Source organism: Salvelinus alpinus, chromosome 16 (assembly GCF_045679555.1).
Source record: "Salvelinus alpinus chromosome 16, SLU_Salpinus.1, whole genome shotgun sequence".
Classification (NCBI taxonomy): Eukaryota; Metazoa; Chordata; class Actinopteri; order Salmoniformes; family Salmonidae; genus Salvelinus; species Salvelinus alpinus.
Window position 1 is genome coordinate 45,416,672 of NC_092101.1, and position 25,011 is coordinate 45,441,682.

At 46.2% G+C, this 25,011-nt stretch overlaps 1 protein-coding gene across 1 annotated transcript in view; it reads left to right on the forward strand.

Moving 5' to 3' along the window:
• crb1 (crumbs cell polarity complex component 1) overlaps positions 1-24,328 on the forward strand; it is a 70,042-nt gene extending 45,714 nt beyond the window's left edge. Inside the window, exons 8-13 of the mRNA XM_071346380.1 lie at positions 486-651; positions 1,216-2,131; positions 4,107-4,154; positions 4,687-4,809; positions 5,198-5,324; positions 20,822-24,328. Coding sequence (XP_071202481.1) covers positions 486-651; positions 1,216-2,131; positions 4,107-4,154; positions 4,687-4,809; positions 5,198-5,324; positions 20,822-21,040 — 1,599 coding nt within the window. The 3' untranslated portion in view covers positions 21,041-24,328. The remainder of the gene's footprint in view (positions 1-485; positions 652-1,215; positions 2,132-4,106; positions 4,155-4,686; positions 4,810-5,197; positions 5,325-20,821) is intronic.
• Positions 24,329-25,011: the final 683 nt, after the last annotated feature.

Here is a 25,011-nt window from a genome sequence, read left to right on the forward strand (position 1 = left end):
CCTCCAGTTCTTGGTTCTTGACACTAACCAGTGTACCTGGCACCTACTACCATACCCCGTTCAATGGCACTCACATTATTTTGTCTTGCCCATTCACCCTCTGAATGGCACACATACACAAACCATTTCTCAATTGTCTCAAGGCTTAAAAATCATTCTTTACACTGATTGAAGTGGATTTAACAAGTGACATCAATAAGGGATCATAGCTTTCACCTGGATTCACCTGGCCAGTCTATGTCATGGGAAAATTCAGTGTATGATTCGTGTATAATGGCACACCAGAGATGCTTTCTCTATGCATGCCTTGTCGATGCTAAGTGTTCAGTAAACTACTAGCTGTATTAGTACAGCTGACACTGTGCTCTCTTACCCAGTCAGTCAGACATGAGCATTTATGAATTATACAAGATAACCTGTCCCTCTATGCTTTAGTTCTAATAAAACAATAATAATGTGTTTATGTTGTTCTTCTTCCTCTCCAGAGGAACCCGTGTCAGAACGGAGGGATGTGCTACTCCATGTGGGACGACTTCACTTGCACCTGCCCCCCCAACACTGCAGGGCGGCGCTGTGAGGAGGTCAAGTGGTGTGAGCTGTCTCCCTGCCCCGCACGGGCAGAGTGTCACATCCTCAGCCAGGGATACGAGTGTAAGTCATTCTGCTCTAAATCTGTCGCCCGTCAGTCCGTCCGTCCGTCTGTCCGCGAGGTGGGAATGGGATTAGGCCAGATTAGCCTGTGGTTGGATTAGTGATGATTTACATGGCTGTCCATCTGCCCTGTCACCCCTGTGATTAGCTGTCCTGGAATAATGACAGAACCAACACCGTCATTCACAAGCATACTATACAGTGGTGTTGTGTATACCCGGCACACTATACAGTGTTGTTGTGTATACCCAGCATACTATACAGTGGTGTTGTGTATACCCGGCACACTATACAGTGTTGTTGTGTATACCCAGCATACTATACAGTGTTGTTGTGTATACCCGGCACACTATACAGTGTTGTTGTGTATACCCAGCATACTATACAGTGTTGTTGTGTATACCCAGCACACGTACCTTCATCTTATCCATCCTGTTGTGGCTGATTTTCTGTTTACTTGCTTCACTACTACTTGTATTCCGTATTCCATGACATGGTTGAGGATTAAAACCTTTTTTTAAATGACCGCATATTTACATAGTTATCCCTTCTTCTCCTTCACAGGCTTTTCCAACGCCACTTTCCTTGACGACAGCAGTGTGCTGTCTTACCGCGGTAACGGCCGTATCCAACGCAGCCTGGCCAGCATCTCCCTCAGCATGCGCACCCGTAAACGCCACGCCGCCATCTTGCACGCTGAGAGTGGGCCGGAGTTTGTGACGGTGTCTGTTCAGGATGGCCTTCTCTTCCTTGAGCTCCAGAGCGGGGTGTGGGAGGGCTCCTCCACAGTGTCCCTCAGCAGCCGGAGGAGGGTCAGCGACGGGGAGTGGCACAGCGTCCACCTCTTCATGGTCACCCCCTGGGCAGAGGCATCCCGCTGGACCATGGTGCTGGATGAGGAGGCGGAGGAGGCAGGGACCTCCAGCAGCGAAGGAGGCAACCTGGACTTCCTCAGGGAGGAGGTGGACATCCTGCTGGGGGGGCTGGGGCCCGAGGCTGGCTGGAGCCTAGTGGGGTGCCTGGGCACCGTGGAGGTGGGGGGCATCGCCCTGCCTTACTATAGCCCTTCAGAGGTCAACCTTCCCCGGACTCAGGAGGAGCAGTTCCTGCGGACATCCCCCAGCCCGCCCAGGGGCGGGTGCAGTGGAGGCCCGGTGTGCCAGCCCAGCCCGTGTGTGAACAGAGGCAGCTGCCAGGACCTCTGGAACCTGTTCAACTGTAGCTGTGACGAGGGCTGGGCCGGACGCCGTTGTGAGCTCAACACAGACACCTGCGCCTCCAACCCCTGTATCCATGGCAACTGTAGCGTTCAGGGGCTGGCATACAAGTGTTCCTGTGAGTTTGGCTACACTGGTATGAACTGTGAGGAGGAGGTGGATGTGTGTGAGAACCATCTATGTGCTCATGGAGGGACGTGTCTACATGGAGTGAACAAGTATGCCTGTCTGTGTGCTGAGAACTACACCGGACCTTACTGCAAGTGAGTCACATGGGTGGGGTCAGGAATGGAATGAAATGTCATATTTATTTTTATACAAAGGAATAAACGCACCAGAAAACCGTCACCTCATTCTGAAACATTGTCACCAAATTGCTATTGCTTTTATGTTATTTTTGTCTGTCAAGTTTTTTTTAAGTCCCTTTGAGTTTAAACACAATTTTGAAAAATATTAAGTTTGAAGTCTACAAATAGACTACAAATAGACTTTAATAACTGTCAGTTGAAACAATAACATCATGAAACAATATTTCATGTTTTGAAAACGGATTCTGCAACTTGTACATTTCAATGAGGTAAAAGTTTAATCAACGCATCTCCATGCAACTTCACCAACGTGATATACAGGACAGGACACCAGCAGGACTCCCTTTTAGTGATATACAGGACAGGACACCAGCGGGACTCCCTTTTAGTGATATACAGGACAGGACACCAGCGGGACTCCCTTTTAGTGATATACAGGACAGTACACCAGCGGGACTCCCTTTTAGTGATATACAGGACAGGACACCAGCGGGACTCCCTTTTAGTGATGTACAGGATATCATAAGGTGGATATCATAAGGTGAATGCACCAATTTGTAAGTCGCTCTGGATAAGAGCGTCTGCTAAATGACTTAAATGTAAATGTAAATGTAATGTACAGGACAGGACACCAGCGGGACTCCCTTTTAGTGATATACAGGACAGGATACCAGTGGGACTCCCTTTTAGTGATATACAGGACAGGACACCAGCGGGACTCCCTTTTAGTGATATACAGGACAGGATACCAGCGGGACTCCCTTTTAGTGATATACAGGACAGGACACCAGCGGGACTCCCTTTTAGTGATATACAGGACAGGACACCAGCGGGACTCCCTTTTAGTGATATACAAGACACCAGCAGGACTCCCTTTTAGTGATATACAGGACAGGACACCAGCGGGACTCCCTTTTAGTGATATACAGGACAGGACACCAGCGGGACTTCCTTTTAGTGATATACAGGACAGGACACCAGCGGGACTCCCTTTTAGTGATATACAGGACAGGACACCAGCGGGACTCCCTTTTAGTGATATACAGGACAGGACACCAGCGGGACTCCCTTTTAGAGATATACAAGACACCAGCGGGACTCCCTTTTAGTGATATACAGGACAGGACACCAGCGGGACTCCCTTTTAGTGATATACAGGACAGTACACCAGCGGGACTCCCTTTTAGTGATATACAAGACACCAGCAGGACTCCCTTTTAGTGATATACAGGATAGGACACCAGCGGGACTCCCTTTTAGTGATATACAGGACAGGACACCAGCGGGACTCCCTTTTAGAGATATACAGGACAGTACACCAGCAGGACTCCCTTTTAGAGATATACAGGACAGTACACCAGCAGGACTCCCTTTTAGAGATATACAGGACAGTACACCAGCAGGACTCCCTTTTAGTTTTACAACACACTAAGGCAAAATGAGATCTTCTAAATGTTGAGATGTGTATAAGGCACTGAAACCATGCATGAACTGCGTGTTTTACTTGTTGCATGTCTGTTGTACTAAACGTCACATGGCTATGGCTCTAGTGTGTCGCTGTAGTGTACTGCGTAATCAGGTCCCTGGTGGTTCAGTGCTACTGCCTCTCCTCTTTTGTTAGTTTCGGAGCATCATCGAGGGAATTCCTCCATTCATTTATCTTGTAAACACACACTCTCTCTCTCACACGCACTTTCAACACTCTCTCTTTCTATCTCACATCGCTCCTTCACAAGGACGTTTTTGAAACAGCCTCCCTCACTACGCTATAATTAAAGAGTTTACATCCTAAATCAAACTTTTTGTTCTGTGTATCTCTCTCTCTCTCTCTGTATCTCTGTATCTCTCTCCCTCTGTCTCTGTCTCTCCCTCTGTCTCTGTCTCTGTCTCTATCTCTGTCTCTGTCTCTCCTCTATCTCTTTCCCTCCAGTGATCGTGTTGAGGAAATTCCATGGTACATAGTAGTCAACAGGAATGGGTAAGTTGTTTTTATTATTTGCTAGTCCTCTCACTCCTCCCTACCTATTTCAAGAAATACCATATCAACCAGCCTGCATATGGGATGTTGTAAGTCCCATAGAGCAGGACTAAGTCCATGATGTGTTAAATTCCCACAGTTCTGGTTTAATGTCTTGTAGTTTAGGAGCAGTAGGGGGTCTATCACCCCCTGAACCCCGTAGTCTCCCAGTGGGGAGACAGACAGTACCTCCCTCTCTCTCTCTCTCTCTCTCTCTCTCTCTCTCTCTCTCTCTCTCTCTCTCTCTCTCTCTCTCTCTCTCTCTCTCTCTCTCTCTCTCTCTCTCTCTCTCTCTCTCTCTCTCTCTCTCTCTCTCTCTCGAGAAGTGTGCCTGTCTGATGGTTTGTCCTGTCTTATGGTTTGTCCTGTCTTATGGTTTGTCCTATCTGATGGGTCGTCCTGTCTGATGGGTTGTCCTGTCTGATGGGTTGTCCTATCTGATGGGTTGTCCTATCTGATGGGTTATCCTGTATGTGTTTGTGTCTCTGCACAGTCGGCCCAAGCTGCCAGTGTCTGTCTGTGGAGATGAAACCAGAAACTACACCTGCTTCAACGCAGGGAACTGCACCGAGAGAGAGCTGTCCTGTGACTGTCTACCCGGCTTCACAGGGCACCGGTAAGAGACAGAGGGAGAAAGAGGGAAGGGGTAGGGAACTGTACGAGAGAGAGCTGTCCTGTGACTGTCTACCCGGCTTCACAGGGCACCGGTAAGAGACAGAGGGAGAAAGAGGGAAGGGGTAGGGAACTGCACGAGAGAGAGCTGTCCTGTGACTGTCTACCTGGCTTCACAGGGCAGCGGTAAGAGACAGAGGGAGAAAGCGAAAAGAGAAGGAAACAGAGAGAGAAAGAGGGAAGCGGTAGATGGGAGGGGAGAGATAAAGTAAGAAAATATACCCAGAATATAGGTGAACCTTGTAAAACATACACAAAGAACACATGATGCTGTGTGTTGTCTGTTTTTCTGACCCTCTCTCGGCCTCTGTCTCTGTGTCTGTACTGTGCAGCTGTGAGCAGGAGGTGGATGAGTGCAAGTCCAACCCCTGTCTGAACGGGGGCTACTGCCGAAACCTCATCAACAAGTACCACTGTGTGTGTGACATGAGTTTCGCCGGGGACAATTGCCAGATCGACGTAAGCGACATTTACTTTTACGTGGCCGTTCTGCTCTGGCAGAACCTCTTCCAGCTACTCTCCTACCTTATCCTACGACTCGATGACGACCCTGAGATCGACTGGGGAGGGCAGGACGACTGAGAGAGAGAGTGTGTGTGTGTGTGTGTGTGTGTGTGTGTGTGTGTGTGTGTGTGTGTGTGTGTGTGTGTGTGTGTGTGGCTTGTAGTGGAAGCTTGAGACTTATGGTGGTGGGTGTTTCATTGTTAAATGCCTGTCCAATGGAAAAACAGTGTGTGAGTACTGTTATATCTGTGTCTGTTTTACAGTACCACCAGCGTTCCCAGAGAGGGTTCTCTTAACCGGGTGTTAAGGGGTTAAATCTGTCCGTGACAGCTGACCACTATGTACTTGATTTAGCCTTAGACAGGAGTCTTTAAGAAACAGTTGGGGTTGTTCCTAAACTAAGCCAATGAGAAATTGGAGCCGTGGACCAGACTGAAGGTCTCTGACTGTTCAGAGATACAGTATGTACACTAACGTTCAAAAGTTTGTGGTCACTTATAAATGTCCTTGTTTTTGAAAGAAAAGCACATTTTTTGTCCATTAAAATAACATCAAATTGATCAGAAATACAGTGTAGACATTGTTAATGTTGTAAATGACTATTGTAGCTGGAAACGGCAGATTTTTTTATGGAATATCAACATTGGCGTACAGAGGTCAATTATCAGCAACCATCACTCCTGTGTTCCAATGGCACGTTGTGTTAGCTAATCCAAGTTGATCATTTTAAAAGGCTAATTGATCATTAGAAAACCCTTTTGCAATTATGTTAGCACAGCTGAAAACTGTTGTGCTGATTATTAAAGAAGCAATCAAACTGGCCTTCTTTAGACTAGTTGAGTATCTGGAGCATCAGCATTTGTGGGTTCGATTACAGGCTCAACATCGCCAGAAACAAAGACCTTTCTTCTGGAACTCGTCAGTCTATTCTTGTTCTGAGAAATGAAGGCTATTCCATGCGAGAAATTGCCAAGAAACTGAAGATCTCGTACAACGCTGTGTACTACTCCCTTCACAGAACAGCGCAAACTGTCTCTAACCAGAATAGAAAGAGGAGTGGGAGGACCCGGTGCACAACTGAGCAAGAGAACAAGTACATTATAGTGTCTAGTTTGAGAAACAGACACCTCACAAGTCCTCAACTGGCAGCTTCATTAAATAGTACCCACAAAACACCAGTCTCAACGTCAACAGTGAAGAGGCAACTCCGGGATGCTGGCCTACTAGGCAGAGTTCCTCTGTCCAGTGTCTGTGTTCTTTTGCCCATCTTAATCACCATCAAAGCCCCCCCCCCCCCCCCCCCCCAGACCATCACATTGCCTCCTTCATGCTTGACAGATGGCGTCAAACACTCCTCCAGCATCTTTTCATTTTTTCAGCGTCTCACAAATGTTCTTCTTTGTGATCCGAACACATCAAACTTAGATTCTTCTGTCCAGTGTCTGTGTTCTTTTTCCCATCTGAATCTTTTATTTTTATTGGCCAGTCTGAGATATGGCTTTTTCTTTGCAACTCTGCCTAGAAGGCCAGCATCCCGGAGTCTTATGGCTTGGGGGTAAAAACTGTTGAGAAGCCTTTTGGTCCTAGACTTGGCACTCCTAGACCGGTTGCCATGCGGTAGTAGAGAGAACAGTCTATGACTGGGGTGGCTGGGGTCTTTGACAATTTGTAGGGCATTCCTCTGACACTGCCTGGTGTAGAGGTCTTGGATGGCAGGCAGCTTAGCCCCAGTGATGTACTGGGCCGTACGCACTACCCTCTGTAGTGCCTTGCGGTCGGAGGCCGAGCAGTTGCCGTAACAGGCAGTGATGCAACCAGTCAGGATGCTCTCGATGTTGCAGCTGTAGAACCTTTTGAGGATCTGAGGACCCATGCCAAAGCTTTTTAGTTTCCTGAGGGGGAATAGGCTTTGTCGTGCCCTCTTCATGACTGTCTTGGTGTGTTTGGATCATTCTAGTTTGTTGGTGATGTGGACACCAAGGATTTTGAAGCTCTCAACCTGCTCCACTACAGCCCCATCGATGAGAATGGGGGCATGCTCGGTCCTCCTTTTCCTGTAGTCCACAGTCATCTCCTTAGTCTTGGTTACGTTGAGGGGTAGGTTGTTATTCTGGCACCACCCGGCCAGGTCTCTGACCTCCTCCCTATAGGCTGTCTTGTCGTTGTTGGTGATCAGGCCTACCACTGTTGTGTCGTCTGCAAACTTAATGATGGTGTTGGAGTCGTGCCTGGCCACGCAGTCGTGGGTGAACAGAGAGTACAGGAGGGGACTGAGCACCCACCCCTGAGGGGCTCCAGTGTTGAGGATCAGTGTGGCAGATGTGTTGCTATCTACCCTCACCACCTGGAGGGGCGGCCCATCAGGAAGTCCAGGACCCAGTTGCAGAGGGAGGTGTTTAGTCCCAGGATCCTTAGCTTAGTGATGAGCTTTGAGGGTACTATGGTGTTGAACGCTGAGCTGTAGTCAATGAATAGCATTCTCACGTAGGTTTTCCTTTTGTGCAGGTGGGAAAGGGCAGTGTGGAGTGCTAGAGATTGCATCATCTGTGGATCTGTTTGGGCGGTATGCAAATTGGAGTGGGTCTAGGGTTTCTGGGATAATGGTGTTGATGTGAGCCATTACCAGTCTTTCAAAGCACTTCATTGCTATGGATGTGAGTGCTATGGGTCTGTAGTAATTTAGGCAGGTTGCCTTAGTGTTCTTGGGCACAGGGACTATGGTGGTCTGTTTGAAACATGTTGGTATTACAGACTCAATCAGGGACATGTTGAAAATGTCAGTGAAGACACCTGCCAGTTGGTCAGCACATGCCCGGAGGACACATCCTGGTAATCCGTCTGGCCTTGTGAATGTTGACCTACAGAGAGCATGATCACACAGTCGTCTGGAACAGCTGATGCTCTCATGCATGCCTCAGTGTTGCTTGCCTCGAAGCGAGCATAGAAGTGATTTAGCTCGTCTATTATGCTTGTGCCACTGGGCAGCTCGCGGCTGTGCTTCCCTTTGTAATCTGTAATAGTTTGCAGGCCCTGCCACATAAGACGAGCATCGGAGCCGGTGTAGTACGATTCAATCTTAGCCCTGTATTGACGCTTTGCCTGTCTGATGGTTCGCCGGAGGGCATAGCGGGATTTCTTATAAGCTTCCGGGTTAGAGTCCCGCTCCTTGAAAGTGGCAGCTCTACACTTTAGCTCAGTGCGAATGTTGCCTGTAATCCATAGCTTCTGGTTGGGGTATGCACGTACAGTCACTGTGGGGACGACGTCCTCGATGCACTTATATATAAAGCCAGTGACTGATGTGGTGTACTCCTCAATGCCATCGGAAGAATCCCGGAACATGTTCCAGTCTGTGATAGCAAAACAGTCCTGTAGTTTAGCATCTGCTTCATCTGACCACTTTTTTATAGTCCGAGTCACTGGTGCTTCCTGCTTTAATTTTAGCTTGTAAGCAGGAATCAGGAGGATAGAGTTGTGGTTGGATTTACCAAATGGAGGGCGAGGGAGAGCTCTGTGTGTGGAGTACAGGTGATCTATAATTTTTTTCCCTCTGGTTGCACATTTAACATGTTGATAGATATTAGGTAGAACTGATTTAAATTTCCCTGCATTAAAGCCTCTGGCCACTAGGCGTGCCGCCTCTGGGTGAGCGGTTTCCTGTTTGCTTATTTCCTTATACAGCTGACTGAGTGCGGTCTTAGTGCCAGCATCCGTCTGTGGTGGTAAATAAACAGCCACGAAAAGTATAGATGAAAACTCTCTTGGCAAGTAGTGTGGTCTACAGTTTATCATAATATACTCTACTTCAGGCGAACAAAATCTAGAGACTTCCTTAGATTTCGTGCACCAGCTGTTGTTTACAAATATGCACAGACCCCCCCCCCCCCCCCCCCCCCCGTCTTACCGGAGTGTGCTGTTCTATCCTGCCGGTGCAGCGTATATCCCGCCAGCTGAATATCCATATCGTCATTCAGCCACGATTCCGTGAAACATATGATGTTACAGTTTTTGATGTCCCGTTAGTAGGATATTCGTGATCGTACCTCGTCTAATTTATTGTCCAATGATTGCACGTTGGTGAGTAATATTGACAGTAACGGCAGCTTTCCCACTCGCCTTCGGCGGATCCTTACGAGGCACCCCGCTCTGTGTTCTCTGCACCTGCGTCTCTTCCTCTTGCCAATAACTGGGATGTTGGCCTTGTCGGGTGCTCGGAATATGTCCTGTGTGTCCTGCTTGTTGAAGAAAAATCTTTGTCTAATCCGAGGTGAGTGATCGCTGTCCTGATATCCAGAAGGTATTTTTTGCTGTAAGATACAGTGGCAGAAACATGATGTACAAAATAAGTGACAAATAACTTGGAAAAACACATAATAGCACAATTGGTTGGGCGCCCGTAAAACTGCCTCCATTTCAAACTGCTGTCATTTCTTCTGGCGCCATTTTCGAACAATGTAGATATTCCATAAAAAAATCTGCCGTTTCCAGCTACAATAGTCATTTACAACATTAACAATGTCTATACTGTATTTCTGATCAATTTGATGTTATTTTAATGGACAAAAATTTGCTTTTCTTTCAAAAACAAGGACATTTATAAGTGACACCAAACTTTTGAACGGTATTGTACGTGTGAAAGTACAACTTAGTTATTGGTTTAATTCTGTTATATATTGTTGAGGTGAGCTACATTTAAATGGATTCATCTTATTTTTCTGAAAAGAGCACAGAGCTGTTATTGTGCCTTAAAAACAACACGTTTTCTATAGGCAGCATGTTTTTTAATAAAGTTGTGTGATTTTTGAATATGCTCTTTGTTGGATATGGCAATATGAATATCCTTTGGGCGATGGCGCTTAACGAACACAGCTCAGGTAGCATTATATTTAAGCAATAAGGCCCGAGAAGGTGTGGTATATGGCCAATATACCACGGATAAGAGCTGTTATTTTAAGCACGACACAACGCAGAGTGCCTGGATACAGCCCTTAACCGTGGTATATTCACCATATACCACAAACCCCAGAGGTGCCTTATTGCTGTTATAAACTGGTTACCTACGTAATTAGAACTGTAAAAATATGTTTTTTTGTCATACCCATGGTAAACAGTCTGATATTCCACGGCTTTCAGCCTATCAGCATTCAGGGCTCGAACCACCCAGTTGATAATGTCCATTAGACTAGACAGAAACTGTGATAAAGGGTATTTTCCAAATGGAACAAATGGAAAATAAGACACTGGTTTTGCAATTGCACAGGCTAGTCAGTGTATAAGCACAATTTCCCGAAAGAAATGTTATTTCTTATTGAAAAACTTTTGCACTTTTGGAAAAATATAGAGTGTTTTCTGAGATTAATCTCACTTACAATATCTGGTCAGCCTCGTGTTCATTTATACTTTGTATTCCTTGAGGATGATGGTACTGTCCTGATACTGTATGAGGTGTAGCTAGAGAGATGGCCCTAGGCCCTTGAAGGCAATGAATCACACCTAACGTTTATTCATTTTAAACTCTGTCACACATTCCCTGTTGTTTTCTAGACCTAAAAATATGTTTGTCTCTTTGTCTGTCTGTTTGTCTCTATGTCCAGCTCTCTATCTGTCTGTCTCTATATCCATCTGTCTGTCTGTCTGTCTGTCTCTATGTCCATCTCTCTGTCTGTCTGTCATCCATCACATCTGTCTGTCTGTCTGTCTCCGCCTGTCTCTCTGTCCGTCTCGCTGTCTGTATGTCCCTATGTCCATCTCTATGTCTGTCTCTATGGCTGTCTCTGTCTGTTCTTTCATGTCTTCTTTAAACAAGTATGTCTCTATGTCCATCTCTCTGTCTGTTTCAAATAAACATTTCCTGTCTTTTCACCCTCAATCTGTTGTTTGTCCTCCTTTCACTTCCTGTCTTCATTTATCCAACATCAAGCAGTTATGTCACTGGTCAGTACTGGGCGGGTTTACCAGTCATCTGGTGAGCTGTATGGCACTGCTGCGTGACATCCAAACATAGTTACCTAATCTCTCTTAACAGGATACACAGAGAGAAGTGACCTCTTGATAACCTCACACATACTGCACACACACAAACCTTTCCTATCCATGTGTGTATGAATGTGCACGTCAATATGCCTGCAAGTGTGTGTGTATTTGTGTGTGTGTCCGTGTCTGTCTGTGTGTCCGTGTGCGTGTGCGTGTGCGTGTGTGTGTGTGTGTGTGTGTGTGTGTGTGTGTGTGTGTGTGTGTGTGTGTGTGTGTGTGTGTGTGTGTGTGTGTGTGTGTGTGTGTGTGTGCGCAAAGAGGCTGAGACCAAAGGAAGAAGAAATGAAAGGGGGAAATAGAGATAAAGTAGAGAGAAATAGTGAATCTTCTCCTCAGTGGCTTTACTGATGTGTCTCTCTTCAGAGAGAATGAGAGAGAGAGAGAGGGTGTTGTAAAGGTCTGATGAAGATGGGAGAAAGAAGAGAGAGGCTAGTGTGTTAGCGTGTTTCTTCCCCTTTTATCATATTTTGTCCTGTCACCCTATCCTCTATGATTAAGATTAACATCCATTGTTGAATTCTGATTGGGAACTTTTAAAAGTGGAAAGTGTTTGAATTTGACTGTGTTACTAACTGTTCTGTGAAGCCTATTTCAAAGTAGAGGTCTTCACGGATCTTTCCGAATCCTATTGCACGAGATCCGGGATCCCACATTTTGTAGTTAACCCACGGATCCCCGGTCGGATCCCGCTCGGTGGCCATGGGCCTTGGATCTGTGTAGAAAAAAATTTGGAATACCGACCGGATCCAAAATTATGTTTGAAGAGTTTAGTTCCTAAACAACAGATGCAAATTTTACACATTTAGATTGTATTCTCTTAAATGACTGTCATGGGTCCCCTTTCATCAAACCAAATGTGTCAATATCATGTGGTGACAAAATGCTATATTCTCTTTATGAAAATAAGCCACTGCACATCAAGCGGTAAAATAGGCTACTTGTTGTGGAAGAGGAGGAGGACGCAGCGGAAAACAGTGATAGGCCCTAGTCTATAAAGTCTACAGAATATTAGGGTGCAGACAAACGTGAACGGCAGGTAGCCTAGTGGTTAGAGTGTTGAGATAGTAACTGAAAGGTTGCTGGATGAAATCCCAGAGCTGACAAGGTAAAAATCTATCATTCTGCCCCTGAGCAAGGCAGTTAACCCACTGTTCCCTGGGTGCCGAAGACGTGGATGTCGATTAAGGCAGCCCCCCGCACCTCTCTGATTCAGAGGGGTTGGGTTAAATGAGGAAGACCCGTTTCAGTTGAAGGCATTCAGTTGTACAACTGACCTTTCCCTGCTATTCACTGCTCTGAGTCTGGCACGTGATGATCATCACATAAAAAAGAGTTTCTGAAACATTGAATCGCTCTTTGCTGAATGAAAGAGAGTACAGGGAGGAAAAACCAACAGGCACATCTTCATTTATCCACATCATACGGAGGGGAAAAACACCTTAGCTATTTCATTTAATTGTTTTATTTATTCAATTTACTTGTTTATTTAGGCTATCTAATTTATTTGTTTAGACTTCGCCTATTTAGTAGGCTGTTTTGTTATTTTATTTTGCTATTTTCTTTGTCTAAAATCACCACAATTTTATTTTATTTTGGTCAACAGAAACAAAATGAACAGATCTCTGAAAACCTAAAAACATATTCTACATCCATTTATAGTGTTGTCATAGCAGGAATACTAACCTAGACCTACAAATGCCAATTGTTAGAAATGACACGGGAATGCAGATGGGAGACTCCATTCTTCCATAGGCTATTCTAAATGGATTTTGAATTTGAAGCTTTCTGGTCAAACAGGCTTAGCCTAACGTCAGTCTAAATCAATGTTGATCAAAACAGTTAAGTAGGCTAGATTGTAATGTTGCTTAGTAAAACAATAAGCCTACAGAATATTATGTTACAGACAAAAGTGAACTACTATTTGCTGCTCAGTCTGGCAAGTGATTATCATCACATAAAAAGATCCTTCTTCTAAAATATTTGGTCAACAGAAATAAGGAAAACATTTCTGAAAACTCCATAAAGTTCTCCATCTATCTATAGAGATGTCATTACGAAAATACTATGCTGTAGACCACAAATCATTTATTTTAGATACAACCAAAAATGCACATTAAAGTTCACTGCCAGACAAGTCAAAACAATTAGCTGGCTTCCACGAGCAATAAAGTAGAATTTTTTTGCTTTCGGATCCATTTGGGTCGTATACAGACCAGACCCAATTTTGATCCGATTTTCTCTCAGCTCGGACAAGTTTTGGGTCGGATCTGGTCCATCTCGTATCCGAATCGGATCGGATATATATTTTTCAATTGCCGGATCCTGTCGAGGTAGGGTAGGAATTTAACGAATCCAATTCGGGTTCGTATTGAAATTCTGGGGTCTGAGGAGTCCTCTATTTCAAAGCCTCCTCACCCACCCAGAGAGACAATGAGGCTCCATTTCTTTTTCCATAAGATCCTAAGATACCAACTCAAAGACCGCTAGTGGTGACACACACACACACACACACACACACACACACACACACACACACACACACACACACACACACACACACACACACACACACACACACACACCAAATTCAAGTACAACAACTTCAACATTCTCCTCAGATCTGGCACCTTCCACAATATTTGGAACCAAGGTCTAATCACCCCAATAATTACCGCGGAATCTGTATCAACAGTCATTTCGGGAAAATCCTCTGCAATATCATCGACAGCAGACTCCAACATTTCCTCAGTGAAAACAATGTCAAATAGGCTTCTTACCAAAATACCATACGACAAACCACATTTTTTATTTTTTATACATTTGCTAAAATATCTAACAACCTGTTTTCTTTTCGTCGTCGAGGGTATTGTGATGTCATCATGGGTATTGTGATGTCATCGTGGGTATTGTGATGTCATTATGGGGTATTGTGTGTAGATTGCTGAGTTTTTTTTATTTTATGTAATAAATTTTAGAATAAGGCTGTAATATAACAAAATGTGGGAAAAGTCAAGGGGTCTGAATACTTTCCTAAGGCACTGTACACACCCTGCACACTCTAATTGACAAATGATAATAAGTGTGTGGTCAATAAATACACCGATTTCTTCCCTGGGGGTCGGGGGTGAGACAGGGATTCAGCTTGAGCCCCACCCTCTTCAGCATTTATATACATTAATTGGCAAGTGCACTAGAACAGTCTACAAAACCCGACCTCACCCTACAATCCTCTAAATTAAAATGTCTACTTTTTGCTGATGATCTGGTTCTTCTGTCACCAACCAAGTAGGGCCTACAGCAGCACCTAGATCTGTCCCCAACCAAGGAGGGCCTACAGCAGCACCTAGATCTGTCCCCAACCAAGGAGGGCCTACAGCAGCACCTAGATCTGTCCCCAACCAAGTAGGGCCTACAGCAGCACCTAGATCTGTCCCCAACCAAGGAGGGCCTACAGCAGCACCTAGATCTGTCCCCAACCAAGGAGGGCCTACAGCAGCACCTAGATCTGTCCCCAACCAAGTAGGGCCTACAGCAGCACCTAGATCTGTCCCCAACCAAGGAGGGCCTACAGCAGCACCTAGATCTGTCCCCAACCAAGGAGGGCCTACAGCAGCACCTAGATCTGTCCCCAACCAAGTAGGGCCTACAGCAGCACCTAGATCTGTCCCCAACCAAGGAGGGCCTACAGCAGCACCTAGATCTGTCCCCAACCATGGAGGGCCTACAGCAGCACCTAGATCTGTCCCCAACCAAGTAGGGCCTACAGCAGCACCTAGATCTGTCCCCAACCAAGGAGGGCCTACAGCAGCACCTAGATCTGTCCCCAACCAAGGAGGGCCTACAGCAGCACCTAGATCTGTCCCCAACCAAGGAGGGCCTACAGCAGCACCTAGATCTGTCCCCAACCAAGGAGGGCCTACAGCAGCACCTAGATCTGTCCCCAACCAAGGAGGGCCTACAGCAGCACCTAGATCTGTCCCCAACCAAGGAGGGCCTACAGCAGCACCTAGATCTTCTGCACAGATTCTGTCAGACTTGGGCCCTGACAGAGAATCTCAGTAATTCAAAACAAACATAAATTCTATCTAGACACCGTTGGCCTAGTGCATCAAAGAATTATGCCTACCTCGGCTTAAACATCAGCACCACAGGTAACTTCCTCAAGGCTGAGACAAGACAAGAAGGGCCTTCTATGCCATCAAAAGGAACATAAAATTCGACATACCAATTAGGATCTGGCAAAAAATACTTGAATCAGTTATAGAACCCATTGTTCTCTATGGTTGTGAGGTCTGGGGTCCCTCACCAACCAAGAATTCACAAATTGGGACAAAAACCCAACGGAGACTCTGCATGCAGAATTCACCAAAAATATAATCAGAGTGCAATGCAAACCCCTAAATAATCCATGCAGAGCAGAATTAGAACTAAACCCACGGGTTATCAACATCCAGAAAAGAGAAGTGGTTCTGGGGCTCTGGTCACAAATACAAACAGACCCCACAGAGCCCCAGGACAGCAACACAATTGGACCCAACCAAATCATGAGAAAACTACTTGACACATTGGAAAGAATCAACCACAAAACAAAGCAAATTGTAATGCTACCTGGCCCTTAACAGAGAGTACACAGAGACAGAATACCTGACCACTGTGACTGACCCAAACTTAAGGAAAGCTTTGAATAAGGATAGACTCAGTGAGCATAGCCTTGCTATTGAGAGAGGCCGCCGCAGGCAGACCTGGCTCTCAAGAGAAGACAAGCTATGTGCACAGTGCCCACAAAATGAGGTGGAAACTGAGCTGCACTTCCTGTCTTCCTGCCAAATATATGACCATATTAGAGACACATATTTCCCTACGATTACACAAACCTGCAAAGAATTTGAACACAAATTACATTTTGACAAAGCTCCGTAACTGTTAAGCGAGATATGGAAGTGTTCAATACCAGCAGCAAAATGTGTGACTTGCTGCCAGAAGAAAAGGTAAATCAGTGGGTGAGAAATACCAATGTAATATAACCTATATTTATTTGTCATTCGTACATTTGACTATTTGCACATTGTCACAACGCATAGCTTATGTAACATTTTAAATGTCATACTACATTTTTTTTACCACAAATAATATAACATTTGAAACATTGTTATTCTTTTGAAACTTTTTGTGTAATGTTTACTGTTAATATCAGGGGTTTTCTTTGTTTTGTTTAATTCGATTTGTTTGTTTTTGTTGTTTTGTTTATTGTTTATTTTACGTGCTTTGGCAATGTAAACATGTTTCCCATGTCAATAAAGCCCCATTGAATTGGAGAGAGAGATGCTTGACCAGCTAAAAGCAGTCTGTGTTTCTGTCTGAAGTGCAACTCCGCATAGACCTGGTGGTGTTCCAGCAGGTTGGGACTGTTTCATAGACCTGGTGGTGTTCCAGCAGGTTGGGACTGTTTCATAGACCTGGTGGTGTTCCAGCAGGTTGGGACTGTTTCATAGACCTGGTGGTGTTCCAGCAGGTTGGGACTGTTTCATAGACCTGGTGGTGTTCCAGCAGGTTGGGACTGTTTCATAGACCTGGTGGTGTTCCAGCAGGTTGGGACTGTTTCATAGACCTGGTGGTGTTCCAGCAGGTTGGGACTGTTTCATAGACCTGGTGGTGTTCCAGCAGGTTGGGACTGTTTAATAGAGCTGGTGGTGTTCCAGCAGGTTGGGACTGTTTAATAGAGCTGGTGGTGTTCCAGCAGGTTGGGACTGTTTCATAGACCTGGTGGTGTTCCAGCAGGTTGGGACTGTTTCATAGACCTGGTGGTGATCCAGCAGGTTGGGACTGTTTCATAGACCTGGTGGTGTTCCAGCAGGTTGGGACTGTTTCATAGACCTGGTGGTGTTCCAGCAGGTTGGGACTGTTTCAGAGACCTGGTGGTGTTCCAGCAGGTTGGGACTGTTTCAGAGAAATGCACATTGGGCAGCTTATCTCGCAGATACTATCGTTCATCGAGATACAGTCACACACACACACACACACACACACACACACACACACACACACACACACACACACACACACACACACACACACACACACACACACACACACACACACACACACACACACACACACACACACACACACACACACACAGAATACATCTCCCTCTCAGACACCTAGGTTCTGAGATGAACACTGTATAGCTGTAGTAGGGACAGACCGTGTGTGTGGCCTTGCTTTGCTGTAGAAACTGAGTGTAGACTGGTTAGAGAGTCCTCTGGTTAGAGAGTCCTCTGTCTGGCTGTGACTGATGAAGAGCCGTGGTTGCTGTGGAGTTCTCTGGGTACTCTGACAGTCAACCTTTCTCTTCTGACAGACAAACAACCAATAACTGTTTAAACAAGGCATTCGTTTAGCTGTATTTCAGGGTTTCCTGGTGTTATGACTCTTTTAGGGAGTGTTTTTCTGTGACATCACAAGGTCATGTTGCTCACTCTTTTTCCTGTGTGAAGTGACAGTTGACTTGGTTTAACGGGTCAAATCTCCCAGCAGCACCTCAGCTTGGCTCCAATATGACACATGTAGGTGCATTCTGACAGCAGTGGCTTAATAAGATGGAACACACAGTTCTTCATTTAGTCAAAATCATCAGATATACAACATCCAATGTGCTGTGAATCACTGTGTCAAAAACAGTGATGATTTTACTTCCTTAAATCGGTCATTGTGTGTTTGAGCAGCCCTGGCAACAGTTGTCTGTGATGTGTGTTTGAGCAGCCCTGGCAACAGTTGTCTGTGATGTGTGTTTGAGCAGCCCTGGCAACAGTTGTCTGTGATGTGTGTTTGAGCAGCCCTGGCAACAGTTGTCTGTGATGTGTGTTTGGATTGTGTTGGCACGGTGTACGTGTTTCTCGGTGTCTGAGCTGAGTTGACGCGACCCTGCGTGTGTGTGATTCTCCTCAGACGGAGCGTGTGTCGTGGAGAATCATCTCAGAAATATAACACTCTTACAAGAACTTGTGAATTCAATAAAGACTTTAATACAAAGTAGCAAAGCCGAGCCCCTCCATGGAAAGAGACTAAATTCTCATATTACAGAGTCCTGCCTTTATAGGATTCTGTCTTTGCATAAAGTATAGAGTCCCCTCCCTCTATATGGAAATAGCTTCCCTTGACTTTTCTCTATGATTATCTTTTCATCTCAGAGCTTGCTTGTTCACGCCCACTAACGCTCATATCTGCTTTTGGTTAGGTTATAACGATGACAGAACCCTTTTCACGTCCTAAAATAATCTATGCATTGCATGCTTATGTTTTACGTGTTAGTCATCAGTTATCTTGCTTCCATCTTTCTTCCTGTATCCTGCTGACCATAGTACGTCCAGCTGTCATAAATGTACGTATGGTCTTGGTTAATGTACTCTTTTAAAAATAGAGTATAGCCTGGGTGTCATCTTCTCTTAATGTGCATGTCCTTGCTACTTCAGCCTAGCAACTAAACCTATCTATATTTAATGCTGAGTTCTCCTTAATGGTTTTCTTCAACACGTGCTCCAAGTGGCTCACACAGGGCAGCGGTGTGTTGGCATGACGATAATCCTGTTACCAGTGCTGCTGGTGTTAGCCGTGAGCGGTGGCAGATAGAGGGGGGGGGGGGTTCACACCTCAGAGACTCCTGTCTCCTGTCCAGCCTCGTCCAATCCCTGATCCTCGTCTGATCCCAACTCTACTGCCTTCTGGCTAGGGGACAGATCTACCATGACGCTCGCACAGCGCTTGGAACCGGAGCACCTTGTGTAACATATCCAGAAGAGAGACTGTGTGTGTGCGTGTGTGTGAAATGGAGAGATTAAAGACAGAGTTTGTGTTTTTCTTCCCTCTGGTCTGACCAGTTTGTTAATGATGCTGCCAATGTACTTTAGCACCTATTTATTGATGTTTGTGTTTCCTGCTTCCCAGTTTGTAGTGTACTTGTACTAACCCCCGTCTCCCCTCCTCTTCCTCCTACCTCTACCCCTGTCCTCCTCCTCCTCATCCTCCCACCTCTACCCCTGTCCTCCTCCTCCTCTTCTTCCCACCTCTACCCCTGTCCTCCTCCTCCTCTTCTTCCCACCTCTACCCATGTCCTCCTCCTCCTCTTCTTCCCACCTCTACCCATGTCCTCCTCTTCCTCCCACCATGTCCTCCTCCTCCTCTTCCTCCCACCTCTACCCCCGTCTCCCCCTCCCATCTCTACCCCTGTCCTCCTCCTCCTCTTCTTCCCACCTCTACCCCTGTCCTCCTCCTCCTCTTCTTCCCACCTCTACCCATGTCCTCCTCCTCCTCCCACCATGTCCTCCTCCTCCTCTTCCTCCCACCTCTACCCCCGTCTCCCCCTCCCATCTCTACCCCTGTCCTCCTCCTCCTCTTCTTCCCACCTCTACCCATGTCCTCCTCTTCCTCCCACCATGTCCTCCTCCTCCTCTTCCTCCCACCTCTACCCCTGTCCTCCTCCTCCTCCCACCTCCCACCTCTACCCCTGTCCTCCTCCTCCTCCTCTTCCTCCCACCTCTACCCATGTCCTCCTCTTCCTCTTCCTCCCACCTCTACCCCTGTCGTCCTCCTCCTCTTCCTCCCACCTCTACCCCTGTCCTCCTCCTCCTCTTCCTCCCACCTCTACCCCTGTCCTCCTCCTCCTCCTCTTCCTCCCACCTCTACCCCTGTCCTCCTCCTCCTCCTCTTCCTCCCACCTCTACCCCTGTCCTCCTCCTCCTCTTCCTCCCACCTCTACCCCTGTCCTCCTCCTCCTCCTCCTCTTCCTCCCACCTCTACCCATGTCCTCCTCTTCCTCTTCCTCCCACCTCTACCCCTGTCCTCCACCTCCTCTTCCTCCCACCTCTACCCATGTCCTCCTCTTCCTCCCACCATGTCCTCCTCCTCCTCTTCCTCCCACCTCTACCCCTGTCCTCCTCCTCCTCTTCCTCCCACCTCTACCCATGTCCTCCTCTTCCTCTTCCTCCCACCTCTACCCCTGTCCTCCTCCTCCTCTTCCTCCCACCTCTACCCCTGTCCTCCTCCTCCTCTTCCTCCCACCTCTACCCCTGTCCTCCTCCTCTTCCTCCCACCTCTACCCATGTCCTCCTCTTCCTCCCACCTCTACCCCTGTCCTCTTCCTCCCACCTCTACCCATGTCCTCCTCTTCCTCCCACCATGTCCTCCTCCTCCTCTTCCTCCCACCATGTCCTCCTCCTCCTCTTCCTCCCACCTCTACCCCTGTCCTCCTCCTCCTCTTCCTCCCACCTCTCCTCCTCCTCTTCCTGCTACCTCCACCCCTGTCCTCCTCCTCTTCCTCCCACCTCCACCCCTGTCCTCCCACCTCCACCGCTGTCCTCCCCCTCCTCCTCTTCCTCCCACCTCTACCCTCCTCCTCTTCCTCACCCCTTCTCCCCCTCCAGTTGACCTCTGAAGGGCTGACCGCTGACCTGTTGCTGTCGGTCAGTCTGGTGTCAGTGGTGCTGCTACTGGCCCTGGTCAGTATCTCTGTGGGCCTGGTGGTGGCTCTGAACCGTAGGGCCACCCACGGTACCTACAGCCCCAGCCGACAGGAGAAGGAGGGATCCCGCGTAGAGATGTGGAACATAGCCCAGCCGCCGCCCGTGGAGAGACTCATATAAAGCATGGCCCAGTTCCAAACCCACCACTCAGCACTGTCCCAACACTGTTCCATGGAGACATATTGAGACACACTCACTGGCCTGGGCCCAGTTCCAAACCCACCACTCAGCACTGTCCCAGCACTGTTCCATGGAGACATATTGAGACACACTCACTGGCCTGGGCCCAGTTCCAAACCCACCACTCACCACTGACCCAACACTGTTCCATGGAGACATATTGAGACACACTCACTGGCCTGGGCCCAGTTCCAAACCCACCACTCACCCAACACTGTTCCATGGAGACATATTGAGACACACTCACTGGCCTGGGCCCAGTTCCAAACCCACCACTCACCACTGACCCAACACTGTTCCATGGAGACATATTGAGACACACTATACTGGCCTGGGCCCAGTTCCAAACCCACCACTCACCACTCACCCAACACTGTTCCATGGAGAGATATTGAGGCACACTATACTGGCCTGGGCCCAGTTCCAAACCCACCACTCACCACTGACCCAACACTGTTCCATGGAGAGATATTGAGACACACTATACTGACCTGGGCCCAGTTCCAAACCCACCACTCACCACTGACCCAACACTGTTCCATGGAGAGATATTGAGACACACTATACTGACCTGGGCTCAGTTCTAAAACCACCACGCAGCATTCATCACTGTCCCAACACAGGCTGAATCTCAAACCGAACACTTGGCCCTTGATCGAGTGATCCAGCCACACTGACTGTCCTGGGCCCAGTTCCAAACCCACTACTCAACATGATGGAGAGACTCATAGAGGAGACTTTATCCCAATATCATCGCTGGGGTAATATAATACTATATGCCATTTAGCAGACACTTTTATCCACGTTTTACATATGTGTGGTCCCGGGAACCGAACCCACTATCCTGGTGTTGCAAGCACCATGCTCTACACACGCTGAGATACAGAGGTCCTTCCTGACCTGATCTTAAAGCCTGGTCTCATAGACTAGATGTAACATAGTAAAGGTAAATCCAGAATACTGAAATTAGTATGTTGTTACACGTTTTGTATGGTTACATAAGACATAAGGCAAAAACGAAAGTACGGCGGTTGGTCTGGGTGGATGTATAACGGCAATGTCTAGCAACCCAAATGTTGCGTGTTTGAATCATGACGGGCAGATTTAGAATTTTAGCCACGACTTACTACTTTTTAGCTACTTTGCAACTACTTAGCATGTTAGCTAACCCTTACCCTAACCCATTAACCTAACTCCTAACCTTAATCCCTATTACAACTAACCTCGCTAAGGTTAGCATTGGCCGCTTAGCTAACGTTAGCCACAACTAATTGGAATTCGTAACATATCATACGTTTTCAAAATCGTAACATATTGTACAAAATGTATGATGGACATCCATAAATCAATACATACCATACGAAACGTAACATAAGCGTACTAATTGGAGTATTCGGGATTTACATTTACTATCCAGGTTGGATCTTATCGAGGAACACTCCACTTGGGATTTCTACTGTTTCTTCTGAACTGCTTGCAACCCGTCATTTTGCCTCAGCCGCAAATACAAATACTGCACCTTTCATTTGGTCTTCAAAAAACCTTGAATGTTGTAGTGAAATGGGAGCTCCAGAGGACCGCTCTGCACTAGATGAGGATATGAATAGATAGACAAGGCTTCCAGTCTAGCCACTAGATATAGAAGTATTCTGCTTTACTTAAACATTTAAGAACACAGTGGTCCGAAAAGAGTCCAATTGTCATACTTGAGTAAAAGTAAAAGTAGCTTAATAGAAAATGCCTCAAGTGAAAGTCACCCAGTAAAATACTACTTGAGTAAAAGTCTTTGTTTAAATATACTTAAGTATCAAAAGTAAATGTAATTGCTAAAATATACTTAAGTATCAAAAGTAAAAGTGTAAATCGTTTCAAATTCCTTATAATAATCACACCAGACGGCACCATTCTTGTTTATTTAATTTATGGATAGGCAGGGGCACACTCCAACACTCAGACATCATTTACAAAGGACGCATGTGTGTTTAGTGAGTCCGCCAGATCAGAGGCAGTAGGGATGACCAGGGATGAGTGTGCGAATTTGACCATTTTCCTGTCCTGCTAAGCTATCTAGTATCTAAGTACTTTTAGGTTTTCAGGGAGTAAAAAGTACATAATTTTCTTTAGGAATGTAGTGAAGTACAAGTATAAGTTGTAAAAAATAAAGTACAGATACTCCCCCAAAAACTATTTAAGTAGTACTTTAAAATATTTTTATTGAAGTACTTTACACCACTGAGAACACACAAAAGCAATCAAAGGCCGGGATTCAATCCAAGCTCGCTTTGTCCGCTATGCACCTTTTTAAAGACAATGTTAGCCCGTTTCCGGAGACTGCATTCTTGGTAAATGCTGCATTTGTCAGCTCAATCGGAAATGACCTTTAAATGGAGTAGAGCCGACAAAAAGCGCAATCGGATTGAATCCTGGACAAAGTTTCAAAAGATGATGTTTGTATATATTGTTACATTACTTTTTTGTATCTATACAGCTTTCCATTATTTTCCATTGATTGTGTATATACTGTATGAAGACAGATCCTGTTGTGTATATGTACTTTGATGATTTGTGTGGTAATTTATTCTTCCATTGGGAACCTGGTGACTATCTGAAGAAGTCTGTATGTAAAGCTCAGGAGGGGAGCGGTTAGCATTTTGTATATTTCCTCTGCTATGGAAAAGACTTTGGAGAGTCAGACAGCCGGTGAACCATTTGTTAGTCACATGTCTCAAGCGAGGCGAAGCCTGCATCCTCAGTGTTTTTACCCCACAGCCTCAACAGTACCTCTACGTTACCAGAACATCATCTCCTATTCAGTAACATGTGAAAATGTAGAGTTTGGTTTTTCAGGTCCTCAACATTACTGATTTTTTGTTGAAAACCAATTCATGATCAATTTGTACTTCTGCAGTCAACTGTATTGTATATCATATGACACGTGTTCATATTGCTGTATGTCCAAAGGTCTGTCTTACAGCAAAGCAAACATCCCATTGTCATTTTTGTGGCCTGTAGATTTCTCCTAATGTAGCCTAGAGTCTAATGAGTGTATGAGGGAGGCTGGACTACGGTTGGTTTTGAATATGACTGCATGCCAACCGGTTGGGTATCTCCTATATGGCAATAAAGATCCCATCAGATCTTTATGTAACTCACTCTCTTATAATCAGTTATAATAATGACACTCATTTCACTGGTAGGTTTCAAATCAATAAATCTTTGTCCATGAAATGTGTTTCATTGAGCTATTTATTATAAGGCATTACTGAGAATACAGTACCATATCTAGCCACTGGATGACAGTGTGTCTCCATGTTGAAACTATCCATTGGCATCCTGTGAGATGTTTTGGGCAACTGTTTAGGCACCACTGAAGAGAACTGAGGCAGATGCCTATTCACTGCACCACTGCTGCTGGTCAGGCTTACCACCTTATCAACAGCTAACTTAGGCCAGATATAGGTATGCCTACAGTCAGTGGGATGCTGCCTCATAGTCACCGTTGGTCAAATAGCTACTCTGTCTTCTTGTGTACGTGTGTCCGTCTTAGCTGCTGTGGTTTGGGCTCTCTGGCAGTGTGTGTGTGTGGTGTTTGTGTTTGACTGATAGACTCCTAATGAGGACAGCCCAGAGGTCTGAACCTTGCCCTGCAGCCGGGGACACACTCCCTGTGTGTTGTCGTATCAACACACATAATGCATGTCATGGCTTTGTCTAGCAGGATGAATACAACCTCACAGAATACCTCACAGGACCACACCACACCTCACAGTACCACACCACACCTGACAGTACCACACCACACAATACCTCACAGTACCACACCACACAATACAACACAGTACCACACCACACCTCACAGTACCACACCACACCACACGATACCTCACAGTACCACACCACACCACACGATA